Source organism: Leucopleurus acutus (genome assembly GCF_964270905.1).
Source record: "Leucopleurus acutus genome assembly, chromosome: 2".
NCBI lineage: Eukaryota > Metazoa > Chordata > Mammalia > Artiodactyla > Delphinidae > Leucopleurus > Leucopleurus acutus.
In genome coordinates, this window is record NC_139143.1 from 42,796,744 (window position 1) to 42,823,670 (window position 26,927).

The following is a 26,927-nucleotide window of genomic DNA, read 5'->3' on the forward strand; positions in this document are numbered from 1 at the left end:
TCTTTGCACAGAGATGGTATGAGACGAATATATGCTAGATTTGTTGGTTGGCTATCATGGTCCTTGGGAATTCACTTCCACTTTGTCTCTAGCAATCAATCAGGGGCATCAGACTAGGTAACATTTCCCAGAGGAGCCGTTGGTCATCTCATTCCAGATCTTTAGTTTGTAGTACAAGTTAATTCTAGACTTTGGACCTCAGGAATTCTGTTTCTTAAACATCTCAGGCAAGGCCTAGGAGGTAAAATTACTACTTTGGCATTTGATGTGGCAGCTTGTTCATTTGGGAGCCTTTTGTCTTTGACTTTCTATTGAGTCACTTAAAAGAACCAAGGCGGCCTGCCAAGAGCAGTCCTGATGATTAAAGTTCATTGAGATATTCCCCTTCACACCCTCCCGTCTCATGGGCTTTATGAGGCTGCTTTCTGTGTCTTCACTTGGGGACTCAACAGTTAATAAATGGACGTCCTTCGGAAACTCTTAAGGCCATTTTTCTCCTCCTTCCCCCTGGCTGGTTTCTCTTTGTCTCCAAAGCTGCATGCATTGTTCTTAGGTAGTGTGGAGTTAATGCGAGGGGAGGAAAGGTTCTTTCTTTCATAACTTTGGGGAAATCTACTGCACAGGGCAGACAGTTTTGAAGATGGCCAAACTTAAAGTTCGACACAAAGAACTATAGTAAAAGGAAAGCCGGAGAGGCTAGCACTCCAGTTGCCACCACCCCTCCTTCCTCCCACCAAGGTAACTGTCTTACCTTTGAACCCAACAATCTCTCTTACATGTCCAGTTTGCTCACCACTGTATAGGAGGGGATAGCTTGGACTCACTAGCTTTAGGATCAGTGGCTCTAAAGTATGTATTATTACTAGTGATTAGTGTTAGTATGTGTGGGGATTTTCCACTCATGGAATTCTCCTATTCTTTTTGACCTCTGTACTACTTCAGCCTGGATTGCTCATTAACGGTCACTCCATCTCTTAATTTAGAAGGCCTAGGAACCCATCCAGCAGACCTCCTCCACTCTGATCTTCCTTCAACTCTGTTCCTATCATGACACAAACTTTCACCAGCTCCATTTCTGGCCTCTTGAAATCCAAACTACCCTGTTAGCCTTTGGAGCTGCTCCTCTCTGTGCACCCTTATCTCTGACCTACCCTTACGTTGCCTTTTGTTCTGGTGAGGCCAGCCTCCTCACTATTTCATAAAGAGGCCGCGCTCAAACATTCCCATCTCTCCGCTTATGTTTTCCCTTCTTCTGGAAGATTGTCCCCTCACCCTTCCATTTACTGAAATTTTACCCATCCTCAGAATACTAGTTCAGATGTCTCTTTCCTCCCATTTTCCCTCTTTATCCTCTCCTTCCTTCCACAAATTTCAAGCCCTACTATATGCCAGGTATTGTTTTGGGTCTAGGAGTATGTTGTGAGCCAAACAAACAATTTCTCCGTCTCAAGTTTAGTCTTTCTCAAGAAGCCTTATTTTAGCAATGTTAGTCCCCACTGCTTTGAGTCCTTAAGACTTTTACTTGTAATATTTCTTCTCAGTTTCATTCTTGCAGTATACTATAATAAAGATTTATATATTTAATTATATATCTTGCATAATTATGTAATAGGTAAATAATTATGTATTTTTTGAAAATGTATTATATATTTTGATCATGTTTTCACAATTAGATTGTAAGTTCCTTGACGACAGGGACCTTTATGCTTCTGAATACTTGAGAATTCCCTACTTAGTCCACTAGGAATCCTTTGTTTGCAAGAGACCAAAACCCCAATGCAAATTATTTTAAGCAAAAACGGAATGAGTTGGCTTGTATGCTGGAAAGGGGCAGGGATAGGGCTGGCATCTGGCCATGATTGATCCAGGGGCTCAAGTTTCCTTTTCCCATACCTCAGCTCTGCTTCCTCTAGGTTGGCTCCATTCCACTCGTGGTGGCAAGATGGTAGCACTGTCTCAGACTGACATTGTCCCCAGGTCTTGTAGCTCCTAAACAGGGCCTGGAGGTAACATCTACCATCTTTGGAGAGGCCGGAGGTGGAATCAGCTTTGTCAAAAGCACTAAGAGTCGGGGAGGATATGGATGCAAGGAAGGGAAAACAATAAGTATGTCACATCCACATATTCTGGAAGCTTAGTAGCTATTTGTTGATTGATTGTTTGGATTAACTCATGTTTGTTTCTATGCTATATTCAATAGGGTAAAGTAACGAGGAAAACGGCCACCGATCACACTCTTTGAAGGAGAATATTTGCTGTTTTCTAGTTTGCTAAGAGTAACTTGATGGCTTTTATTGGCATACTGACTACTGAGATAAGTAATAATGTCAGTCACTGAAAGATGTGGTATAGGAAGTTGATTGAGGGTGATACGTGTCTTCCTTCTCTCTGCTGTCACGACACTGTGTGCATACCTCATTTATTTATATTATTGTTTCACTGTGTTTGTTGTAGGTTTTTTACTTGTCTCTTCCTGACTGCTCTGCTAACATTGACAGAGGACTTTGTCTTTGTACTCTGAGAGCACCTGGAAGGTGCTCAAATAAATATTTGTGACAAGAGTAAGTAAGAAAGAACTTTGGCTTAGGAACCCAGTGACCCGGGTTCCAGGCCTAGATCGGAAGCTTAATAGCTGTGTGATCTCCAGAAATTCCTTCCCCTTCTCTGGGCTCTGGTTCGGTTGTCCAAGAAAAAATGTAAAGGCCTTCCCATTACTGAGTTTGTAGAAAGGCAAACCTGCAGGTAAAGAGTCAGACTTGGCAAGGTATTCCAGCATTCTGTTTCCCAGGGAATAGTTCTGAGAGGAGCCGATGACCGTTGTGATAAGAGGTCTTGGTAAGAGATATGGAGGGTAGAGCCTGGTGAAAGCCTCAATTGTCTTCTTATATAACACTTGCTGGAAAGGTACTAGGAATTCATATTCCTGAGATGGCTGAGGTGACATCATGTGTTTGTGAAAGGCTAAAAGCAGGAGAGGCAGATTTTGTGGAAAAAGACCGGCATCAGGCCTGGTTCCCAGTGGGGAACCCAGGCTGACCTCATGCTCAACGGGCTCTGAGCACAACCTGTGGGAGTGGCAGCTCTTGTCCCCTAGGTGCCAGCACGTCAAGGAGGAGGGAAGGACGGAAGGACGTGCCTGTGTTGATCTCCTGAAAGATTACATCTTTCTCCCGGCCTCCCCCCAACCCCCATTTTCTCCTCAGAGGTAAGGGATTCATAGGAGGGGGTTCCATGTGACTTAATCAGACAGAATTCCTAAAAAAGGAGATGAATTTTGAAAGAGGGAAAGAAAGGGGTTAATATCTTTGGATTGGAAGCAGTGAGCTGAACAGAATCCCCAGTACTCTGCTGACTGATGAATTTCCTGGGTGTTCTCTGAAGTGAGGACAGTTTCTAGAGGACTGTGTCACCTGCACTGGCAGGTGTTATATAATTTTAGAGTCTCCATGATTGTCGCTGTGGCAGGGCCCTGTTTTTGTTAAATGATCAGTATCCTGTTAGGTCTAGTTTTTCTTTGAATTTCATCCGTTTTGTGACCCTTCAGCTTCTTTCTAAAAAGGAGATGAGCCTCCTTCTAACTCCCAGGACAGGTGTAGTTAGGATCTCAGCTATGGCCAAGCATGGACAAGGAGTCAGCATATCCTGGGGGGAGCTCTTCTGGATGTGTGTGCTGAGCCTGCATTTGAACTCATACATAAAAACATTCCTTGCCAGGTTTTGATCTGACACCCTTCAGAAATGGTGGAATGGTGATCTGCCAGTGGAGTTCAATGTTCTGGACAAGCTTCCTGTCCTGAGGGACAGCTTCTAAGATTTGCTTTAAGAATATTCAATGCAGGGCTTCCCTGGTGGCGCAGTGGTTGCGAGTCCACCTGCCGATGTAGGGGACATGGGTTCGTGCCCGGGTCCGGGAAGATCCCACATGCCGCGGAGCGGCTAGGCCCGTGACCCATGGCCGCTGGGCCTGCGCGTCTGGAGCCTGTGCTCCGCAACGGGAGAGGCCACAACAGTGAGAGGCCCACGTACTGCAAAAAAAAAAAAAAAAAAAAAAAATTCAATGCAGAACTGAAATTCAGCCCATACAAGTGGAGAAATGGAAACCAAGAATTCCTTCCTCCTTTTGGTGCCTGTTTGCTGGACCATTTTCCCCTTAGTTGGCAGGATGGCACTCAGCAGGACATGCTGTTTTGGTGGGGTTCAATTTTTGTAATGAGATGTAATTCACATACCATAAAATTTACCCCTTTGAAGTGTACAATTCAGTGGGTTTTTTGTTTTTGTATATTCACAAGATTGTGCAACCATCGTCACGGTCTAGTTCCAGAACAGTGGAGTTACATTTTGACTTGAATCTTTGAATGAAATGCTAACCAAAGGTTAACTCTGATTTTCAAGAAACTTGTTCTAGAACTTTGGCCCCTTTTGCAAGGGAAGCTGCAGTTTGTATTCAAGTGTCATTTTTATAAAACATAATAGAAAAAGAGTCAGAGGACATGGAAATGTTCTTAGGCTTGTTGCCTAATATCTTTTGCCTGCTACTGATGATTTTTAAATCTTTGGTCTTTAGGTGGGGGCTTAATACCATGGCTATCTATAATAAAGAATATTTGAAGCAAAAGTAATGAGACTGTCTTTGCTTTCTTTTCCTTCCTCTTCTTGTCAAGCCATGCTTCATTAGGGCAGGGCTTGGGCCTGTTTTGTCCTCTGTTGCCATCACCTAGCACAGGGTCTGTTATACAGTAGGGGCACAGTAAAGATTTGCTGAATAAATGGGCTGTGTGAGGTGCCCAGGGGAGGTCATTTTTGGCATGTATCACTCCAGGTCATTCATGGTGACCTTTGTACTTTGGCTTTCTGGATGGCCATGAAATACATTTATAGCCCTGAGATATAGCTGCATGTAGAACGTGAGAACTTGACTTCTTCAGTGTAGTTCTAGGGACAGAACCTACAAAGATCCCATCATCCCCAGCTCCCAGGAACTCTCATCCAACTATAAACTGAATTTGCAAAGACTTCTTGGGTTGATGTGGTGAAGCACTGTGGGTGGTATGATTGTGTGTCTTTGCGTGTATACACGTGTGCACGTGCATTCTGGCCTAAGCACACGATGGAACTGTGTGGATGGAACTGTGAGGAATTCCTCCATGTTTTTATAAATTGCCCCTTTCTTCTTTCTGCCCTTGTAGTTTATTGGTCGGCCAGGGTACAGAGGGGCCTCCAGCCTGGGCACATGGCCCAGGCGTGCTGGCGTTCAGTGGCCTATTGTTTCCTGCCCCTCATATGCATGGACAGAGGACTGGGGCTGGCACAGCTGCCTTCTTGGGGACCATTGTTTGTCTTTGCAGCAAAAGCAGCAGCAGCAAAAGCCTGGACAGAGCACATTTTGCCCTGGACAGAGCAGCCATTCTGTCTTGGAGCTGCAGGCCTGGAGATGGGGGTAGTTGGAGTCTCCCTTAAGTGCCTGTGCAGAGGCTCTGAGGGTGGGAGCCAGGGCGGCATCTCCTTCCATGGGGAGGGGTGGGGGAGGGGAGATGCTCAGTGGAGCCGCATAACTGATTAACCACAGTGGCAGGTGGTATCTCTTAGCAGAGACTCTCCTTTTCCTGGATTGGGGTGGGGATATCGCATTCTCACTTCCTTCAAAGCTGCCCTGTAGAGGAGATCTAGAAAGCAGGAAGGGATCCAGCCCAGTTGTGGACTAGTCGAAACATGGGCTAGTTAGTGAGTCACCGGGCTACTTCAAACTTGACTCTGGGGGCCTGAGTCACCACCTCATCTGGAAGGTGGGGAAGGGGACATTCCAGGGTTTGGAGCGAGAGAAAATGTGATTCCCCCAGAAATACCTCAGAGACCCCAGACTCTTGTTCGTTTCTCTTGTTTCCCTGCCCCACTGACAACCTCTTTGACAAATCAAGGCAAACCTTCATTTGGCTTCAACCCCACTTGCACCTAATTGTATGAGCCTTTGGTAAATTACTTGTCATACTTCAGTTTTCTCATCTGTGCAATCAGGACAACTGGGGATACCAATTATGGCCTAGTAATAAAGGTTAAATGAGGTGATGTGTGTAAAGGTGTTCAGTAAGCACGTGCTCCCTTTCCTTCAGGGGCCCGGAGGGGATGCCTGAGGTTGGGGTGCACTTTGGGTAATGCTGCCCATTTGTTGAGACACCTAAGGAGGTCAGGGTGGAATTGCATGCTGGCTGGATGCACGTTGGGGCTTCTTAGATTAATTCACGTGTCTTAAAGGCCTCCTATGAAGTGCTTGTTCCTCAGACAGGACAACCCTGGAGCGGTCTACCTCTGGAAACTTATGGGTATTGTGGGAATTTGCTTAGCCTCCTCTTTTTATGGCGAAGGTGGGCATCATCCATCCTCCTGTGCTCCCTTTCTGCTCCACTAGTTAGAGAGTTTATTGAGGCAAAGTCTTAAATGAATTACAAGTGACTCAGAGAGGGCTGACAGCCCCTTGCTATCCACATCCTCTTGCACATCTGTTACTGACTGGGTACCTGGAAAGCCTTTTCACCCTAAGATGCCCTGATTCTTATTTTTTTTTATTTTTATTTTTTTGTGGTACGCGGGCCTCTCAGTGCTGTGGCCTCTCCCGTTGCGGAGCACAGGCTCCGGACGCACAGGCTCAGCGTCCATGGCTCGCAGGCCTAGCTGCTCCGCGGCACGTGGGATCTTCCCGGACTGGGGCATGAACCTGTGTCCGCTTCATCGGCAGGCGGACTCTCAACCACTGTGCCACCAGGGAAGCCCCCTGATTCTTATTTAATGGACAAGTTGTAAGTAATATCAATGAGCATTGTGAATGTCCTCTCCACCCACAGTCTGCCTACCCAGTGGCTACTACTACTAGCTACTACTTCTATCTATCAAAGATAGAAAGAGGACAGATGCCTCGAGGAATAGTCTCGGCAAGGGCTGTTGCCTTTAAGAGGCCCAGAAATCCCTGGCAGGAACCAGATGCCTGGCATGCCCTCTACAGATCTTCCCCCCCCAACACCCCTGTAATCAGACTCCAAAAAAACACAGAACAAGAGAGCTTTGATGAGGTAGGCGGCTTTTCTGCGCAGCCTTCTGTCTGCTTGAAACAATCCTCCGGTGCTCAGTTTCAGTTCAGGTGAGGTTACTGCAGGCCTGGTTGGCATTGGTGGTTGGCACGGGAGGAGGCAGGGAGCCGAAGAGGGTGAGAACTACACTCACAGATCACCTGAGATCACCCATAAAGGACCAGATACTTGTGGTACATCCTGATATCTGTAAAAACAAACAAAAATGAAGATGGGGGTGGATGATGGGCCCGAAGCTACTCCAAGGCGAAGCCAAATGTACCATTTGCCCATCCCTCATTGCTTCATAAAAGGAGTGGTTGGCAGAATTTTCAACATCATAGCTTTGTTCCTGGATTTGCGTCTGATTTATCTGCAGCTCAGATGAAAACTCTAGATTCCACACCCCCACCCTATGCATTACAGAGCATAGACTGAAAGCACTGTTACAACTCTACTGTTGGGGAATGAATTTAGAGCATGCAGAGGAAAGGCATAATAATACAGGTGCTCTTTTTCCCTGGGATTGGAGTTACTGTCACATCCTAAGCTATTGGAGCTGAGCAGGCTTGTGGGGGTGTGGGGAAGAAAGGGATGAAAGAAGTGACTCCACTGTGACTCTAATGGGGATTGGGACATAACTTCAGCAGGATACACACTGCAGGCCTTGCAGTCTGGCTTTGGCAAGCTGCTTCCTGCGGGTGCCAGGTCTCTTGTCAGTAACGAATGCAGTATTGCATCTGAGGCAGATCTGGTGGTATCTGGAGCTGCCATTGCTGCAGTTCCAGAGAGGGTGTTTGCTAACCCTGTACGAGCATTCTGGCCAGCCAGAAAGCTGCCAAGCGAGAGCTTAACCAGAAATATTTCTAGCTTTGACACAGCAGAGGCTCTGAGCATCCGTGAGGATGAAGCATCAGAGATATGAGTGATATTTGTTGGTGAAAATATCAGCTTCTTGAAGATTGATTACATTCAGTGGTATTGGAAACTATGGAATCCGATTGACAGTTAATGGTTTGCATGCCTAGAGGTCTGGGTGCTTGTTTCATTCTTGACTGCCACTATTCGCCCTTGGGCAGAGCCCTTTCTATCTCCACTAAAATATCCTGACCTCTCCCCCTACTTCATGAAGATGTGGAAAAACAGTTTGAAATAATGGGAGAAAGTATAAAAAGTAGGACTTTGGGCTCTGAAGTGAAGCTGTTTGGGTTTGAATCCCGGCACCACCACCTAATAGCTTGACTTCTTTTTAAGAGTCAGTTTTCTCATCTTTAAAATAGGGATGAAAGTAGTACTAACCTAATAGGATGGTTGGGAGATAATTCATTTGGTTCCCTGCCAGAAGGGAGCCTACATTCTGACACTGCTGGAAGCACAATAAATTGCTCATTAAGGGGTAGCTCTGAGTATTATTATGTCTGATAAGCAGTTTCTTTTAAATGATTTAGCAGATCCCTGGTTTCAGTGTTCTTTAAGGGTCTGAAAAGAGTTGGTGAGTTTTGGTGGTGCCTTGTATCACATTTTAAAAATTAAAGCCTTTAAGTTCCCCATAGCACAGGGAACAACTAAATGGAAGGGGTAAATGTTGGTGTTATGGTTTTTTCCAGGGATCTCTGTCTGACTGCCTCACCTCGCTTTCATTGCAGAGATCCGTGCTCAGCTCACAGAGCAGATGAAATGCCTGGACCAGCAGTGTGAGCTCCGGGTGCAGCTGTTGCAGGACCTCCAGGACTTCTTCCGGAAGAAGGCTGAGATCGAGATGGACTACTCCCGCAACCTGGAGAAGCTGGCAGAGCGCTTCCTGGCCAAGACGCGAAGCACCAAGGACCAGCAGTTCAAGTAGGGATGCTGTGGCTGTTACTTTTAGAGACCTTGAGAATGGGGTCCAGGATGGAGGGAGGCAGGGTGTGCCACCTCCATCGAATTGTATTTATGAAGCAGGTGACCTAGTGATTTCAAATTGGCTGAGGGTTGAGAGCCCTCAAGGACTTCTCCTTTTCCAGATCAGTCTTACATTCAGTTCGATATCTTGGAGAGATCAGAATAGATGATGAACCATGCTTATAATAACAGCAAACGCCTTTAAAGCTCTTCCTATATGCCAAGCATGGTTCTAAGGGCTTTTACATATTTGTTAATTCACTTAATCTTCACAACTCCATATGTTAGTTATTGTTATATCCCCAACATACAGATGAGGAAACTGAGTCATAAAGTGATTAAGGAACTTGCCTAAGGTCTCTCTCTCTCTCTCTTTCTCTCTCTCTCACACACACACACACCCCTAATAAATAAATAGCAGAATAGCAGAGCTGAAATCCAAACCCAGGCAATCTGGCTCCAGAGTCTGTGTTCTTAACCATTTCACCAAACTGTCTTTAACTGGAAGAAATGAATGTTGTAGCCATAAATATAAGTCGCTGTGCAGACAGTTGCTAAAGCCTATTCCTTCTACATTTGCAGTATTTTATACAACTGGCCCCTTCACTTTGTTCTCACTGCCATTGCACTAGTTTAGATCATCATCATCTTTGCCTGAGTGATTGCAATACTTACTGTATCATCTTTAGCAGAGGTTCTCAATCCTGGCCACACATTAGAATTCCCTGGAGAACTTTTTAAAAATACTGAAATCTGGGCCCCACTCCAGATCAATTAAACCAGAATCTCTGGGAGTAAGGCCTGGGTAACAGTGTGGTGTAGAAGCTTCCCAGATGATTCTAACGAACGACCAGCGTTGCGGACAACAGTCTTCAGCTTCTCCCCATTCCAATCTGCCTGATCCATTATTATCAGATTTAGTCTTCCTGGAACACCCTGGGGATCAGGCAGTCTCTCTGTGCAATGGCCCCCCGATGTCTGTGTTCTTGTTACTGAAGATGTGGTCTCCCAAGATCAGCACCGCCGGGGTTTTGGAGATGCAGAATCTCAGGTCCCACTCCCAGTCTGCTGTAACAAGATCCTCAGGTTGCTGTTGAGAAGTGTTGCTCTGTTCACAAAGGTGTACACTCCTTGGCTTGGTCTTCAAGCCCCTCTACATCTGGCCCGACCAGCTTTCCAACCTTATTTCCTGTTTCTGTTCTGCTATACTGCAGCCAAACAGAACACTAACTCCACTGGGCCTTTGCTTATCCTGTTATATGAACTTTTGTGCCCATTCTTCACATCTCTGCAAGTTGAAGCCATACCCATGTTTTAAGACTGAATGCAGATGCAACCTGTTTTAAGAAACTTTCCAGATTCTCCCAGGAGGAAGAATGTTCTCCCTCTTCTAAATTCTTACAGCAGTTCTTTTTTTTTTTGTTGTTCTTTTATTAGGACATTCAGAACTATCTGCCTTATATTATCTTCCCTCAGTGGACTGTCTAAGCTTTTCTGATTCATTGTTCAGTCTCCCACAGTGCCTAGTGTAATATATAATAGATGCTCACTAAATATTATTGGATGAGTAAATGAATGAGTGAATTTAAGAATTAATGCCAAGTGTATCTTATTTCCCTGTTTTCTATTTTTGTTTATCGCCCTAATAATTTGGGACACAACTTATCCTTTACAAGCCAGCTCTGAGCAATGAATAAGTAAGGAGAACATATGACACTTTCAATAGAAGCCAGAAAGAGAATTTCCTCCAGATGTTTTGTCCTCCGAGTCCCTTATCTTTTGCAAGTCCTGTTCTCTTTATGATAAGCAATCCTGAGAGACTAAAATGTTATTTTAGTATATGATAAATGAAGATCAGTGGGGGAATTGTTTGCTTTAGAAAAATTATTCAAAGTTGGATTTATTCTCTTGATAAACTCCTCCTAACTTTAAAATAGCATTTGATTTTTAGTACTATATTATATTCTCAGCTTAAGGACACATTTACTACAAATTAAGGTACAGATATACTGAACTGCTCTAAGATCACATACAAGAAATAGGGTGTTTTCTCCAAGACTGGGAGAATTGATTTCCCTTCTGATAAAGTTGGTACCTGACTTCATTTTTCCCAGACGACAAGTGAGTATTTCTTGAGAGCCAGCTATGTGCTCTGTGTTGTACAGGTATTGGAAGATACAAGACAGGTTTATTGTGTGTATCCATAGGGAGCCATATCTGGTTGGGGAGAAAAGATTTTTAATATAGGAAGCAATTAGAGGATAAAGCAATAATGGTCTCATTAAGAGATCATTGGTTTTATGTAGAATATAGATGTGATAAGAGGTCAGTGATAAATCATCAGAGACAGATAAAGGATGTGGAGTAGTCAGATTAGTCCTTAAAGGTAGATTTGTGTAGGAGAGAATAGCATGTGCAAGAGAGAGGAAGCAGGAGTGTTTGGTGGCGAGGGGTAAAGGGGCTAGTGAGGGATCCAGCTTTATTACAGGAGGTTCGTATGCATTCATTCAACAAATGTCCATTGTGCATTCCTTGAACTCCTTCAGACCAGACATTGTACCCTGGGATATAACAATGAACAAGCACCGTCTTCCACATGGCACTTATAACAGAATGAGGAAACAGGCACTGAACACATCACATAGTTAGATGAGTTGAGGTAAGTGTTGCGGAACAAAAGAACAAAGGGCTACAAGCACTCATAGAGGAGCCTTTGCCACTCCTTTGCTGTCACTTTATGGCTAGGTTACTTTAATAGTTTCTTGTCGGATCTTATCCTGAGCAGCAATCTATTGATACTTATTCAACAGACCCCTTTTAAATGCCTACTGGGTACTGTGTTCTGGGCTGATTTCTTCAGAGACTGAGATAAGCTCTGGAATCTTGGCTAACAGGGAAAAGAGACGTGTAAACAATATAATGTAAAAAGGACTTTAACAGAGGTATGAGCAAAATATTACGAGAACACAGGTATTTCCCAAAGCAGTGGAAAATAGGGTTTAGATAAGTAGACACCAAATAACGGTTCTTTGACAGGCAAGCAGGGTAGTTCAAATTTGATGTGGCAGCATGGTAGAGAGCCCTCTGGGTTCTTGTGTGGGGAAGGAGACATGAGGAAAGATGGTAGAAGAATGAATTTTTATGCCAGAGAAGGCCAAGATAGAGGCTTTGGGGGGATAATCCATGTACGATGTGAGAGCAAAAAAGAATAGAGAAGAAGGCATATATTCAAGAAGTATTCAAGAAACTGAAGAGGACTGGGTAACTGATTGGGTAAAGAACTGTAATGGTCAGAGGTGACCCAGTGTCTCTAGCCTGGTGTCCTGGAAGAACTGGGGCATCTATGATAGAAGTGGGGCTGTTGAGGGAAGACCTGGTTTGAATGGTGAGCCTGCTCTGGGCATGTTGGGTTTGGGGCAGTGGGAGGGCTGTCCAGTGGAGATGTACTATTGAGGTAAGAGGTGAGGTAAAAAGTGACTATGGGGGCTTCCCTGGTGGCACAGTGGTTGAAAGTCCTCCTGCTGATGCAGGGGACACGGGTTTGTGCCCCGGTCTGGGAAGATCCCACATGCCACGGAGCGGCTGGGCCCGTGAGCCATGGCCGCTGAGCCTGCGCGTCCGGAGCCTGTGCTCCGCAACGGGAGAGGCTACAGCAGTGAGAGGCCTGCGTACCGCAAAAAAAAAAAGTGACTATGGAAGATATGAAACTATATGAACTCAGGGAAGAGAAAGAGAAGGACAGAGAGCTAAACCCGGGACCCAAGGCTTGGGCACACCCAATTTTAGGGAGTAGTAAATGTTAATTACCAGAAGTAAAAGTTACCAGGGGAGGATGGGGGAGGGAAGGCAGAGGGGAACAAAGGAGGGAGAGGTGATTTTTTTTAAGCACTTAAAAGGATGGAAGGTATGTAGGATAGTGTTGTCTTATGGAACTAGCAGGCTTTCAAGTAGAAGATCTGTAAAAGTTAATCCCGCAATTTCTTATTGATATTCTCCCATTATAAGGCATTGTGAGAGGCAAAGATAACTAAAATGAGTCCCAAACCCAAGAGTTTTCAATCTGTTAGAGTGCAACATGAAATTGCTGATTTTTGGAAGACACAAAATGTCACATAGTGACAAATTCATGTGGTACAGCCTAATAGAAGAGGCAATGAGACATACATACAAGTGCATGTAACACAGGCAAGATGCTGAGAAACTCAGTAAGGGAGTCCAGGCAACATCCTACTTTCATACATAATTTATTCCTTACAAAGTACAGGAGTTTTACATGGAGTAGGTGGGTTCTATTACTATAAGTATATATGTGAAATTCTGAATTACACCTCACCTGTTGAACTTTGAGCATTTGTCTTTCATTTTCTTCTTTTTGCCACAATTAAACCCATGGTCTGCTTGCATAAGTCCAGGGAACATCTGAGGAATTAAGGTGACTGATGATTTCTAACCTTGTCTTGTTCATCCAGGGATGAGACTCTACTTCTCAATGTAACACAAGCAGCAGCACTTGCATTTTTCCACTTTCCACTCATCTCTGTGCTGTAAAACGGAACCAAGTATTCTGATTTTTGCATGTACAAGTGTTACTGTACAGAGACAACCACGATGCTGAAACGGAGCTGGCCCTTGGCAGACAGCACCACCAGGCCACGCTTGAAACATTTGTTAGCAACTGAAAATTGACATTTTTGGCCTAGGAAAGGCTTTTTAGGCATGTCTGTTTTAGGTTTGGCAGACCCAAATATTTGGGTCTTTAATAGACCCAAATAATAGTATCTTACATGAGATGGAGGTTGATTTTTCTCTCGTGTAATCGTCTGGGTGTTAGCCATCCAGACCCCTGTGTCAGGGTCCTTATTTCATCCCTAGAGTGTTGCGCTTGTTCTGTATGACCCAAGATGGCTCAGACCACCATGTCCCCATTCCAGCCAGCGGGAAAAGCAAAAGGGCCAGGGGCAGGTACATCCTTACCCTTTAAAGGTACAGTGTGGAAGTGGCACATACATCTCTTCAGCTCACATCTGACTGGCATGGTTCTACTGAGCTGCAAAGGAGGCTGGGAAATGTAGTTATTATTCTAATGACCAGAAAGTAGAGTTTCTATTAATATAGATGGAGGGGAAAGATAGTGGGGGACAATTAACAGCCTCTACCACACTGTATGTGATATACGAGCAGGCAGATGTATGAAAGACCATTCTGCTCATCCACTTTGTAAAGTGCCATAAATGCACAGAGAAGACTGGGCTTTACGGAGGTGAGGTTCAGTGGATGGGAAATGGAAACACAAAAGTGCCAATGCAAGGTATTGGTTTTATAAGCTTAATTCAATTGAAACGATGCAGAAGTTGTAGAAGGAGGGTAAAAAGATGGGGAACGAAGCATTTTAGGCAGAGAGAACAGTGTTGATAAAGGCATAGAGCTGGGAAAAACAAAACTGGTAGGTAACTCATCTGTTTTACTAAAGAACAGGAGTAATAAACGTGATAGTGATGTAAGTCTGGAAAAGTTGGTAGGGACCAGATTACAGTGGTCCGTGAATGCCAGGTGATAAGAGTTTGAGCTTTATTCTGTAAGCATGGGGGACCCACTGATAGTTTTGGAGCATAATTATGGATGGCTGCGATTTGGAAAGGTAACTATGGCAACAGTGCATAAGATCAGCTGGAGCAGAGGGACTGGAGGGAGGAAACCTGTTAGGAAGGGATGGCAGTGAGCCTAAGGTTAATGGGGGCCGAGACTGAAGTCATGCCCTGGGAACTAGAAAGGATGGGTCAAACATGAGGGCAAGAAGCAATTAAAGTCAAAGAAGCTGGGACAGAGGAAGGGCTATGAGTTTTCTGGGTTTCTGGAGTGGCAATTGTATTTTCATTCAGCCGGAGAAGTGTAGCCTCGATTTCGCTGACTCCAGGGCTGGTCGCTAGAATAGTTTATTCTCTGCCCAGAGCATCTCAGCAGGCACTCGTCACCTCCCCCAGAGCTGTAGCAGCTGTTGGCCCAGCAATGCCATGAATTTGTCTCCCTGTGCTGCCAGGAGAGCAGCTGCCAGCAGGAGCCCTGGACAGACACATCTCAGGGACATGGAAACTATTCAACTTGGGATGGGGTAGGTTAGCCAGGGCTGAAATTGGTCTACATGACTTGTCCCACCCTTTTCCAGGCCAGTTTCTCAACCTGGCTAGATTTCAGCCCCTCATACTGGGGTAGGTTGGGTATTTTAACTTATAGTCTTAAGTGACCGCATTTAGGGACCAACGTTGCTGAAGTGCTGTTTTCATCTTCTCTTGGACAACTTCTTACCCTGGAAGCCATTACCCTGTCACTCTTTGGCTTGGCTTCCTATTCTGCTTTTCTCCTGCTTACCTTTTGTCCTCTCCCACACGGGCTCAGTGCAGACACCTTCACTAAATCTCACACAACTCTGACTCCATTGCAAAGTCTGACCCTGCAGTCCACTCCCCCTCCTTCTCTCCCCCCTATAGATAGAAGTATAGTGATTATTTCTATCTATCTTATTCTACTTTGTTTAAGATAGGTTATATGGCTTCCTCCATCCCTTTGAATTGTGGGAGGACCCTATTAATGTCTGAAATTCTATCTGCCTGGTTTGATTAAGAGCAGAGATATTATGAGAGGGTAGGAAGTCTTCCTAGGGAAGATGTTCTTGCATTTTCTTTGGCTCCTTGAAGAGTCTAAATGTATTCCTGTTTGTTGCTAAGCCTTTGATTGCCTCTTTTAAGTGGAATCTGTGTTAATATTGCCCAGCAGGACTCTAATTGATAATGTGTTGGCTGGGGGTTTTTTTGTGTTTTTTTTTGCACAGACTTGCTGTAAATTACCTTTCAGTCATAGCTCATTTGGTTTTGATCTCCTACTTTTAATAGCTCAGTTCTATCTTTTATTTTGAGGTAGGGTTATGGTTTTGTTTTTTTTTTTTTCTTTTCCTGTTGAGTTTTAGAGGAATACTCCTGCAATGCTATCCCGCTGTGTTCCTTACAAAGACCTTATGGTACTTTATAACCCACTGCCAACATCTTGTCTTTCTTCCAGCTTTTCCTTCTCCTCAACAACAAATATTTGTTGAACATTTTTAAGGTATTAGTCTAGCCTCTTAGAGGAGAGAGATTCAAAGTAGAAGTAGTGGTTCTTTCCCACATGACTTTATAATCTAATCAGGGACAAATTATGCCTGAACATAATAACACAGATATTCATTGTAGGGCAATATGGGGTAGGTACCAAGTGCGTGCTACAGAAGGCATGATGCACAGTTGGTAGGTCAGGAGACTTTCAAGATGGGGAATGGGATTTGAACCAGACCTTGAAAATGGCTAGGATTTTGACACGTGGAGAGAGAGGGAGGGGAAAGATGCTACAGCCAGGAGGAAAGTACAAAGCACTTTTGGGGTACAGTGAGTAGACTGGTTTGGTTGGGGTAATGAGTGTATATGGAGGAACTGGACAAAAGTAGATAGGACCATATCATGGCGAGCCCTGACTCTTGAATAAGATTTGGCTTTCTGCTGTGGACACTGGAAACCACTGAAGGTAGGAACACCAAGTGTCCAAGCTGAGATTGTGAACTCTACTTAAGGAAGATTAACCTTATCCTTAATGGTGATGGTTTGCTAATTCACAAGGAACTTGAGACAGTGAAACCAGTTGTCACAGTAAGTAATAAGGATCTAAATTAGGGTGGGAGGGTAGGGATGGAAAGGATCGAAATCGATTCTTCAGTCCATTTAGCAAGCATGTATCGTGCTCTTACCATGTGCCACGCACATGCCAGGCAGACAGATACTGCCCCCTGCACTCCTGGAGCTTACGGTCTAGAGACAGATGGAAAACAGCTGGTACGGGAAGACTACAGGAATTACTGACTGATGGGATTTGTTTATTTATTTTTTTGGCTGCGTTGGGTCTTCGTTGCTGCACGCGGGCTTTTTCTAATTGTGGCGAGTGGGGGCTACTCTTTGTTGCGGTGCGCGGGCTTCTTGTTGCAGAGCATGGGCTCTAGGCGCACAGGCTTCAGTAGTTGTGGCACGCAGGCTCAGTAGTTGTGGCTCGTGGGCTCTAGAGTGCAGGCTCAGTAGTTGTGGCGCACAGGCTTAGTTGCTCTGCGGCATGTGGGATCTTCCCGGACCAGGGATCAAACCCATGTCCCCCGCATTGGCAGGCGGATTCTTAACCACTGCACCACCAGGGTAGTCCCGACAGATGGGATTTGGGTTTCAAGTAATCTTGGCAACACAAAAGAAAGAGGGCTGTGAAGTTTCTTTTGGACTTGGGTGACTGGTAAATTAATGGTGCCTTTAATAGAAATACCAAAGTTAGGAGAAGGAGCTGTTTTTGAAGGTCTGGAATATGAGAAATTTGGTGTTTGGTTGTTAAGTTTAAGACATCAGAAGGATATTGAAGCTGAAGTATCTGTAATTGACAGAAAATGAATAGCTGTATTCAGGGCTAAAGATCTGGACCATATTCAGAGCTAATGTGTGGGTTGTTGGTAGAGAGTGGGGCAAGTTCATAGAGAGATAATGGTTGAGGCTGTGGAAATGTTTGATTTCCAACAGTAAAGGTTTTAGGAGTTAAAAGAGGGGACGATTCTTTGTATTGTCTGTGGTACTCAGATTGCAAAGGGTGAAAAGGGATTTAAGAGATATATTTATGTGTGTATTCATTCAGCACACATTTGGGGGACCTACTTATATACAGACATTGATCTAGGTACTGGGGATAGGAATAAGACACTATTCTATTCTCACTAACATTAAATTAGCAGTATATTAAGGAAATACACATGGAAAGTAAATCTGCTTATTTGCCTGATTATGAGTGTGGAACTTATTGGAAGGGATGTGAGGGAGGGAGCGGCACTCAGGTATCCCAAGAATCTGGTAGATGTTCGACCTGCAATACTCCTTTCAGTGGGAGGTTAGGTACACAGTTAATTAAAGAGAAATTCTTGTAGTGTCCATGTTCTTGGCCTTGGGCCCAGTGTTTGAATGTGCACAGTCTCTGCAGTTACATCACCTATTGCTGATGGATTTCTCCTCTGGAGTTGAGTTCACAGTTGTTCATCAGCCTCACAGGACAGCATTGGGTTGAAAAACAGAGTCAGCTGGCCATGGAGAATGTTATAGCTGTGATTGCAAATCAGAAAAGAGTGGAGGACCAGAAAGTTCCTCTTTGAATATGGGGTGATTTTGAGGAGGGAAGTAGGAGGAAGCCTGAAGCTGCCAGAAGGAAGAACCCCTTACTTCCTGGGACCAGTGTGTCACTCATTCATTTTGGACGTATTTGGGAGTTGTTTGTTCCTTCAGGGAAGGTTTTGCCGAGAATTAGCATCTGGTGTTGAGCAAAGGTTGGCTTCCTTTTGCCATGGCTCAAGCTGACTTTATTTAGAAACTAACAAAAGGTCTGTTGGTGAGTTTTTCACTGGCCCAGTCCATATAGAACTTTCAGTGGTGGTTGGGTCCTTTTTGGAAGAGTTGGGAGGTCTCCTCTCATGTGGACAAAAGAGGATAGAAGCAACACAGGCACTTTGGGGGATCAGCAAGACAGAGTGGTGGCCTGTCTTTTGAACAGAGAAAGAATTCATTTGAAAGCTCTTTGGGAGTCTTTACAGCTTAGCAGAAAAAGCTGAGAGCTTTAATCCAGACAAATTTGGATCTTCCGCTTACAGCTGTGTGACCTTGACCAAGTCACTTAACCCCTTTTCGCTTCAGTTTTCTCATCCTTGAAATGTGGAGAGTAATGCCTACCTTGAAGAGTTGTTCTAAAGATTAGATATAATATATGTAAAGCACTAGCTGAGTGCCTATAACTTACTAGATGCTCAAAAAATGGTAGCCGATCTAATTATCATCACCACAGAAGGAATATAGCTGTGATTGTCAAGATCACAGACTCTGGAACCAGATTTTCTGGGCTCTGATCTTGGATTTTCTACTTACTAGCTGTGTGATTTTACAAGAAAGTTGTTAGTTGCCTCAGTTTCCTCATCTGTAAATTGTGGATAATAATAGTGTCTACCTCATGGAGTTGTTATGCTGATTAAACAAATTTTAATATATGTGAAGCCCTGAGACAGTGCTTGACCTAGAGTAAATGTAAGTAGCAGTGACAATTTTTCTTGTCCTCAGGAGTTGGGACCAAACATAGCTATACCAGGTAAAACACTAGTAGATTAGATTCACCATTTATTCCCTGCACACAGTTAAGCGTTCTTAAGCCTGGCCCTAGGTAATAGTATGTCAGTCTCCATTCACTTCAGCGACCCCCATGGGCCCTCCCGAATGACAGACTCTTCCTGCCTCTTGATTTTTATGATATGGCTACATTGGGAGGAAATACGCAATTCAGTGACTCTATATAATTGTATGTCCAGTTCTTATAAAAACTCAGCAGTTGTATGTTTTGTCCTATACGGTGTCTTATTCACAAGGTGTCATGAACTACCTTGAAGCAGGTCATTAACCCTGGCGTGTTATTTTTAGATCCAGGCTCATAATCGTCAAGAGGAAATTTGTCTTACAATCACCCTCGGATGTCCTTGTCCTCACGGAGGTAGTAGTTAGCACTAATTGCCAGGTCATTAAAGATGCAGTGTTGAGACCCACAGGTCCCAACCGCGCCCCAGGGGAATAAAAGACCGCCAGCGCTGTTCAGCCTCCTGAGCGGCCACCGTCACGACCAGCAGGCCAGGGCAGCACAAATCTCAGTCATGAGCATAACAGACTGTGGTTTACAGGGTTGTCTGTCTCATGAGGCCACACAGAGGCTTACAAGCTTCTGCATAAATGGCTTCATATCATCCTTTTAGGGCAGGGAATGATAGAGGGCAGGTCGGGAGCAAAACATGCTTTTATGCACAGTTGGGAGGATGTTGGAGGCTGGGGCATTCCTGTGTCTTGCTGGCTGTGCCGTCAGAATGTCACCAGGACACACCTTGGGCTTTCAGCTTGCCAGGGGCACAGCCCTGGTGATCATGTCCCTTAACAACAGTGCTGGGCTCAGGGAACTTTTAGTATTCATTTCCTGGGCTCTTGTAAGTCCATAATAATTCCACAGTAGACACAGGAAGCAGTGTGCGGCAAGTTCTTTAATTTTCAGAAATTCATAGCCAATTAAGTGAATTGACTTGGATCCAGTTCTTTTTTAAAGGCAAAAGCCATGTCATCTTTATTGGGAGCTGACTGTGTTAAGTGGGAGGGTTTACAAGATAAGAAGAAAAGACAGTCTCTGCCATAAGGACGCTCATAATTGATATGGGGAAAAATCAGACAGGCTGGGAGAGAATAATAAGCACACATGTGCGCATGGGCACACGAATCTAAAAATAGGACCCCGCGTAAAGCAGGTTTCAGTAGTCACCGGGAAGGGAGGGAAGGTGGAGGGCTCGGGAGGCACTCGTGCTTGGCTCAGCCAGGGAGAGGTAAAGGATAGCAGTTATGTTCTCAATTAGATTTGGTCCCAAGTTAATTGAAGTAAAGACTTTAATATCTAACTTCTGTGCTGTACTGAGGTATCATGCTGTGAAGAGAAAGAGAGTCATGTGGGAAGAGCTCAGTGTTAATGAAGGATTTAGGGAGAATAAGAAAAAAGTAGGGTTTGGGTTTTTCAGAGTTGAAATCCTTTCTAGAGTCTCCTGCCCTTATACACCTCCACCGATCATTGGATCATTGCCCCTCGGGTTTTAATTCAGGGAAGATTGATGAGCACAGCTCTGCTTCCTAACATATTTTGGGTACAGCTAGTTAAAGAATCAGGATTAGAAAATGAATCGAACAAACTAGGATTATCTTCAACGGGAGGATGCTGAGCTGTTGTTTGCCGATTTCTGCTTAAGCAGTTGGGACAGGGCATCCTTGCGTGGAATTCAGACATCCCTCCCTGGCAGCCTCTGTGTTAAAAGTAGAGGTTGCAGAACAAGTCTGGCAGCTCTCAGCCTGAACCCTTGTAAACAACAGATGTTCGTAACTAAGTTCTGGGGGTGGGGGTGGGGGTTTCTGTTGATGCTTGAAATTCTTTGAATTTACAGGCAGCATCTCGAGGATTTAGCAAAAGGAGGAAGTTGTACAGAATCCATGCCGCAGCGTACAGGTGGAAATGATGCCTCAAACATTTCCTTTGGAAGACAAAAAGCACAGGCATTGAGTGGACTCTGAATAGAAAGCAAATAAACCCAGGAAGGCAGGCACAATTAAGAAAGGTTCAGTTTCTTAGGTTTATTGACTTTCTGCCCTTCTCCCCGCCTGTGCCCCGCCCCCCTCGCCTTTTTGTACATGGACTAGATTTGTCAGCCACCTCCTTGCTTCTGTTTTCTCCGGTCCTGCGTGGAAATGTGTGCCCTTCCCTATCACTGAGTTCTACATATACATGCGTGCACACGCTCAGGCAGGTGTGCGGCACATTCTTCCATTAGCACCTCCTGAAGCCATTCAGGTGCTTCTAGTATACGGATTAAATGGTATTGTTAGGGGCTTTGTCTTAGATGCTAACCTGATTCTTGCACATTCTCAGTGTTGGTTTTGCCAGGTCTCCTTTACATCATTAACTGGAAGTGAATGAAGGTAATGTGGCTTATAAAGAATTCAGTGATGCCTCTTTTTTTTTTGTCCTCACCCTACTCCCGGCCCCCAGATACACATACTGAGTTTCCAGACGGCTGATGGATGATTAGGAAACCTACTTTACAGCATAGTTCAGGGAAGCCATATGGAAAAAATATATATAATACAAAAAATATATATATAATGTAAAAGTGATTTATCAGATCTGGACCCGTTTTTGAGCCATTCTAGCCAGAAAGAATTGGTTTGAAAATCTTGGATAAGGTTTCTTGCTTATTATTTTGGGGGCTGAGAACATCCTTGTGCTATTATTTCTTCTGAAAAACAAGTCCACTCCTGGCCCTCTTGTGAATTAGCATAGAAAGTTTTGGTGAACACCAATCCTACTATGCAAGGTTCACTTATTCTTTCAGCAAACATTTATTCAGCACTTATTCTAGAGCTGTTCTAGGAATTAAATATGCACAGAAGACTAACCCAGTATTCTAGCTTATAGAAGTTACCAGTTAACGTGAAACATTTAAGGTTGTATATATAGGCGTGTGTGAATGTGTGTGTCCTGACAGATATAGAGTTCAAGACTGAGGAGCCAGAATTGTAGAGGGACCTTTTTAGTCACCTGTATTACATGTGATTCAGTAATAGACACTCGGCTGCATCTTCATCATCAACAGGTTCTGGCAGGTGCTGGGGTCACGAAGATTTATAGGACCCAGCCTCTGCCCTCAGGAGGCTCGTTGTGTCATGTGGAAGACAGAAGGTTTATACGAAGAAAGATAACACAAAGTAGCATATATTTACTGCCAAAGGAAAGAAAGATGGGAGAACTGATACACTTTTCATCCAGAATGGGATCTTTAATTTTTTTTTGGACATAATTTTAGACTTACAGAAAAATTGCAATAGGTCAGAGAATTTCTGTATACCATTTACCCAACTTGTCCAAAAATGTTAACATATTAACATTTGCTTTATATTTCTCTTTCTTTCTCTCCATATACAACTCATGCACATACATATTTTGTTTTTATGAAACACTTGAGCATAAGTTACAGACATGATACTCCTTTAATCCTACACACTTTAATGTGTATTTACGAAAAATAAGGTTGTTCTCTGACCCAATGGTAGTATAGTTATCAAAATCAGGGTGTACATATTGACACAATAATGTTATATAATCTACAGACATTCAGATCTACCATTTGTTTCAAATATTTTCTTTTTGGCAAAACAAAGTCCAACATTATGCATTTCATTCAGTTGTCTCTTTAGTTTCCTTTAATGCGGAAAGATTTCTAGGTCTTTCTTTGTATTTCATGACATTGACATTTTGGGGGAGCATTCAGCCCAGCTATTTTGTAGAATATTCTCTAATTTGATACTTCTGTTAATGTCTAACATTTCTTTATTCAGGTTATGTACTTTGGGCAGGAATACCGTAGAAGGCATGTTGTATTCTTCTCAATATACCATGTGAGGAGGCACTTGTCAATGATTTGTCCCATTTGAGACCAAGTAAATATCATGTTATTCTTCAAACCTTATACCCACTAGTTTTAGCATCTATTGATGATTCTTGCTTGAATCAGTTATTACTATGATGGTTACCAAATGGTAATTTTTCTAGTTTCCATCATTCCTTCTACATTTATTGGTTGGGATTCTACTGTAAGGAAGAGGTTTCCATCTCCCTCCATATTTGTCTGGTGGTTTGTTTGTTTATATCAATGTGGACTCATGGATTCTGATTTTATTCAGTAGTTTATAATCTTTTAACATCTTTATTTTAATGCTCATATTGTCCCAGATTTGGCTAGTAGAGTCCCTGCAGGCTGGTTCCTGTGTCCTTTTGATATGTCCCCATCATTCTTTGAGTACTTCTTATACTTCCTGGCGCAACAAGATGTTCTAGGTACATCTTGTATTTTCCTTGTTTCACCTCTGGAGCCATTTCTTCAAAGAGCCCTGGTTTCTTTTAGTGAGGAATGGTATTTAGAAACCATGGGTGCTAGGTGTGCTCTTTGTTACTGGAGTACCATTGTTTATAGTCCCCGTCAGCAGACAGAGGTAGTAAATAGATGTATGTATGTGTACACACATTTACCCACATACTTCTATATCAATTTCTCTATCTGTCTGTGTGTTATCTATATTGAAGCCTATGAGTTCACATCGATATCTTCAATTCCAACCAAATACTACATGTTTTATTCTATTTTCTCCCCTTTCCATATTTGTGACTCTGTTCTCTGAACACTGAGAAACCTGGTACCCATTATCCATAATGTATTTATTTAATTGCTCATTCCTAGAGTATACACAGAGTTTCAGAATTGCTAACCCATGCTCTGAAGCAGGCATGACTACTACTAACTAGATTTCAATACTGGTTTGAAATTTTTTTGTTTTTGTTTTTAGCCTTGAGGACCAAAACACAGTGTTCAAAAGTCCAGACAAAGCATACACTGAGGACCATCCTGTGGACACCCCCCACCCCCCATCCCTGGGCCTGCTGTGACTCTGGGAAAGCCATTTTATGGATTGGGACCCTTGCTGCTTTCTCCTAAGACTACTCCTCTCCTGTTCTCCCTAGCGTTCTCCGTGATCACCTCCGTTGCATTTAGGGAACCAAGAATCTAGCTTTCATCTCAGTTCTAGGCTGTGATTGTGAGGACTGTTTATCAGTAGTTCAGGTAATATGCTTGATGTAGGACCTTTGGATGAGCTCCATCTGGTCCCTCAGAGGTGAAGCCTCAGGGCACTGCTCATTGACACATGAACTTGTAGAATTTTCAGTCCTGTTTGCTAACTCCCAGTTCTGATGGGCCTGCTGCTTCTCCTCCTTGGCCTTCTTCACTCAGATGCCCTGGCCTCTCTAATAGCTCTTTTGCATCATCTCTGACCTGGACATTTTCTCCTCTCTGTCTGGGGATGGCTTCCAGATTCCCCTTCCTCTGCCCCATTTAACCCTCTTTCCACACACTCATTTTATTTCTCTCCTTCCTCCAGACACATATAACATGGTCAGCGCTGCTGATTCCAGCTGTTCTGAATCTTGCCTACAGCTTAAGTTCAAAAACAGATGGACCCAAAGCATCCTAGATGCTGTGCCAGTATCCACCACATGAAAACAAATTACTGAAAAGCATCAGGGAATTTTAGAATAGTTTTGAGGTTTGACTCTCTGTCTTCTCAGTGGTCCTCCCTGCCCGCTCCCCCATCTCCCCCTGCCCCCTCCCATGTTATATCTTGCCACCCTTCCATCTCTTCTCCATATGCCTCGTTTGGCAAGGGCTGGTTTCTAAAACCTTAGCCCCTGTGTTCACCCTCTCTATATGCATATAGCTCTAACCATTGGAATGAGACTGTGTTGACAATCAGGCTGGGTTGTTGCTCTTTTTCTAATTGTTTTTGCCCTCTTTGAATCTTCCATCAAGGACTAAGGAATTTCTGTCCTTTTGGTCATGTAGAGAAAGTGAGGCTGCGTCTCTCTGTCTTTAAATGTGGGTATTGACAGGTCAGAGAAGTCGCTAACTTGGGAATAAAGTATATGTTCCTCTAATGACCTTATCAATAGGGGTGCACAATGGTGCCAGTCCCACAGGCTGCCCCTGCGTATTCTAGACAGGGAGCGTGTTCCTCAAGTAGCAGTGACATTGTGCCCACACCGTCGCTTTCAGAATCCTTATTCTTGGAATTTGCCATCAGCTTTCTCCTAGTGTTCTGTAGAACATTGTTTAACTTCAACATTTCTAGTCACCCTAAACATAAGGGGAAGGGAGTCAGCATGGTGGGGCCACATATCTTAGAGGTGCATCTTGCAGACACTGGCTGTCGTTTACAGAGCATCAGGAGAAAGCTGTTGGCATAGTCCAGTAATATCAGGCATCTACTGTGACCAGAGTATTAGACCCTGTAGGAAATGTCCCCAAGAGAAGTCCTCAGGGACCCCTGACTCATGCAAAGTAAGATGTGTATGTACATAACATCCTCCTCCCTCCCTCCCTCCCTCTATCCCTCACTCCCTCCCTTCTTTCCTTTCTCCCTCTTTCTCTCCCTTCTTTGGAGGTGAATACTTTGAAGAAATCCTCAGATTCTCAAAAGGGTCTGGGGTGTGTAATCACCCCCCCAAAATATCTTATATTGCAAGCTGGAATACAGACATATGTATATTTTAAAATAAATAACTAACAACAACATTTTTGTAAAACAAAACCTAGGTATCTTTGCTCTGTGTGATGTACTCTGATATTTTCCACTTTGTTCTGTGTTATTCTGTTCCACTGTTTTCTGTTTCATTTTCTGAAAAATGCTAGCTGGCGACCCGCTAAGTTGACTTTTTTTAACCCCACTAATGGGTTGTATCCCCCAGTTTGAAAAACATTGCTTTTAAGAACATTGGTTCTTAAAATTTTGGTGTGCATAAAATAACCTGGGATGGGTATTTAAAATGCAGACTCTTGAGCATCACTCCACTTGTAGCAAATCAGAATCTCTGGCAAGAGGGGCACAGGAATCCAGATTTTAAACAAGCACTACAGGTGATTCTGATGCAAGGTGAGTTGGGGTCCTGAACACTCACACTTAGAGAAACTACTCTCTTATGGACTTAGGAGCGTGGCTGCTCAAGGCTTCAGGTCACACACTTGCCTGGAGATGGTAGATATTAGTGAGAATCATCTGAATCCAGACTGAGAATTTTCCCCTTACAGAGTGATCCTGGTCACCCACACTCATTCCTGGACCTTGCTGTCCTTTGATCGTCCTCTTTGCCTGATATCTATTATGGCCCTCATGAAGGCAGAGAGGGAGTTAACTGAGGCCACAGAATAGGGAGCGAAGGAACTGAAGGGTCATTTTACAGAGTGGCTGGGGTGTGGCTCAGCCCTCCAGTAGGTGACCACAGCCAATCCCAAATTAGAATTGGGTGGGATTCAAAACTACTTTTCCTATTCACTTGCCTTTCATGTGTAACCACATGCAGTGTGTCAACATGCTTCCCGGCGCCATTAGGCACCAGCAGTTTTGCTCTCTCTGGGTTCATGGACCCTTGGTATTCCTGTTATGTGTTGTCTTAGAATAGCTCTGTGCTCTGGGGCTTGGGCAGCTGAGCATTGCTCATTAACTCTTTCAGCACCAGTGCTTCATAGATGCTAAGAGCATCTTAGTTGAAATAGAGCAACAACCACAATAAAATAAGAAAATGATTGCTAGTCAAGACACCTGGTTCCTTGCCTTGTTCTGCCATTATCTCTGTGACTCCAGGCTCCCTGAGCCTCAGTTTCCTCACTTAGAAAATGACAAGTTTGTTCTAGACTCTAGACCATCTTGAAAGGCCCTTCTATCTCTGAAATACCAGGATACTATTTTTTTAATTAATAAATTATATTTATTTTTGGCTGTG

General features: G+C 43.8%; 1 protein-coding gene across 2 annotated transcripts in view; it reads left to right on the top strand.

Annotated features, from left to right (window-relative positions):
- SRGAP2 (SLIT-ROBO Rho GTPase activating protein 2) overlaps nucleotides 1-26,927 on the top strand; it is a gene marked incomplete at its 3' end in the record, with an annotated part of 233,409 nt that overhangs the window by 82,715 nt on the left and 123,767 nt on the right. For both annotated transcript variants that reach the window (XM_082833746.1, XM_082833747.1), the window contains exon 2: nucleotides 8,708-8,900. In XM_082833746.1, coding sequence (XP_082689872.1) covers nucleotides 8,708-8,900 — 193 coding nt within the window. The remainder of the gene's footprint in view (nucleotides 1-8,707; nucleotides 8,901-26,927) is intronic.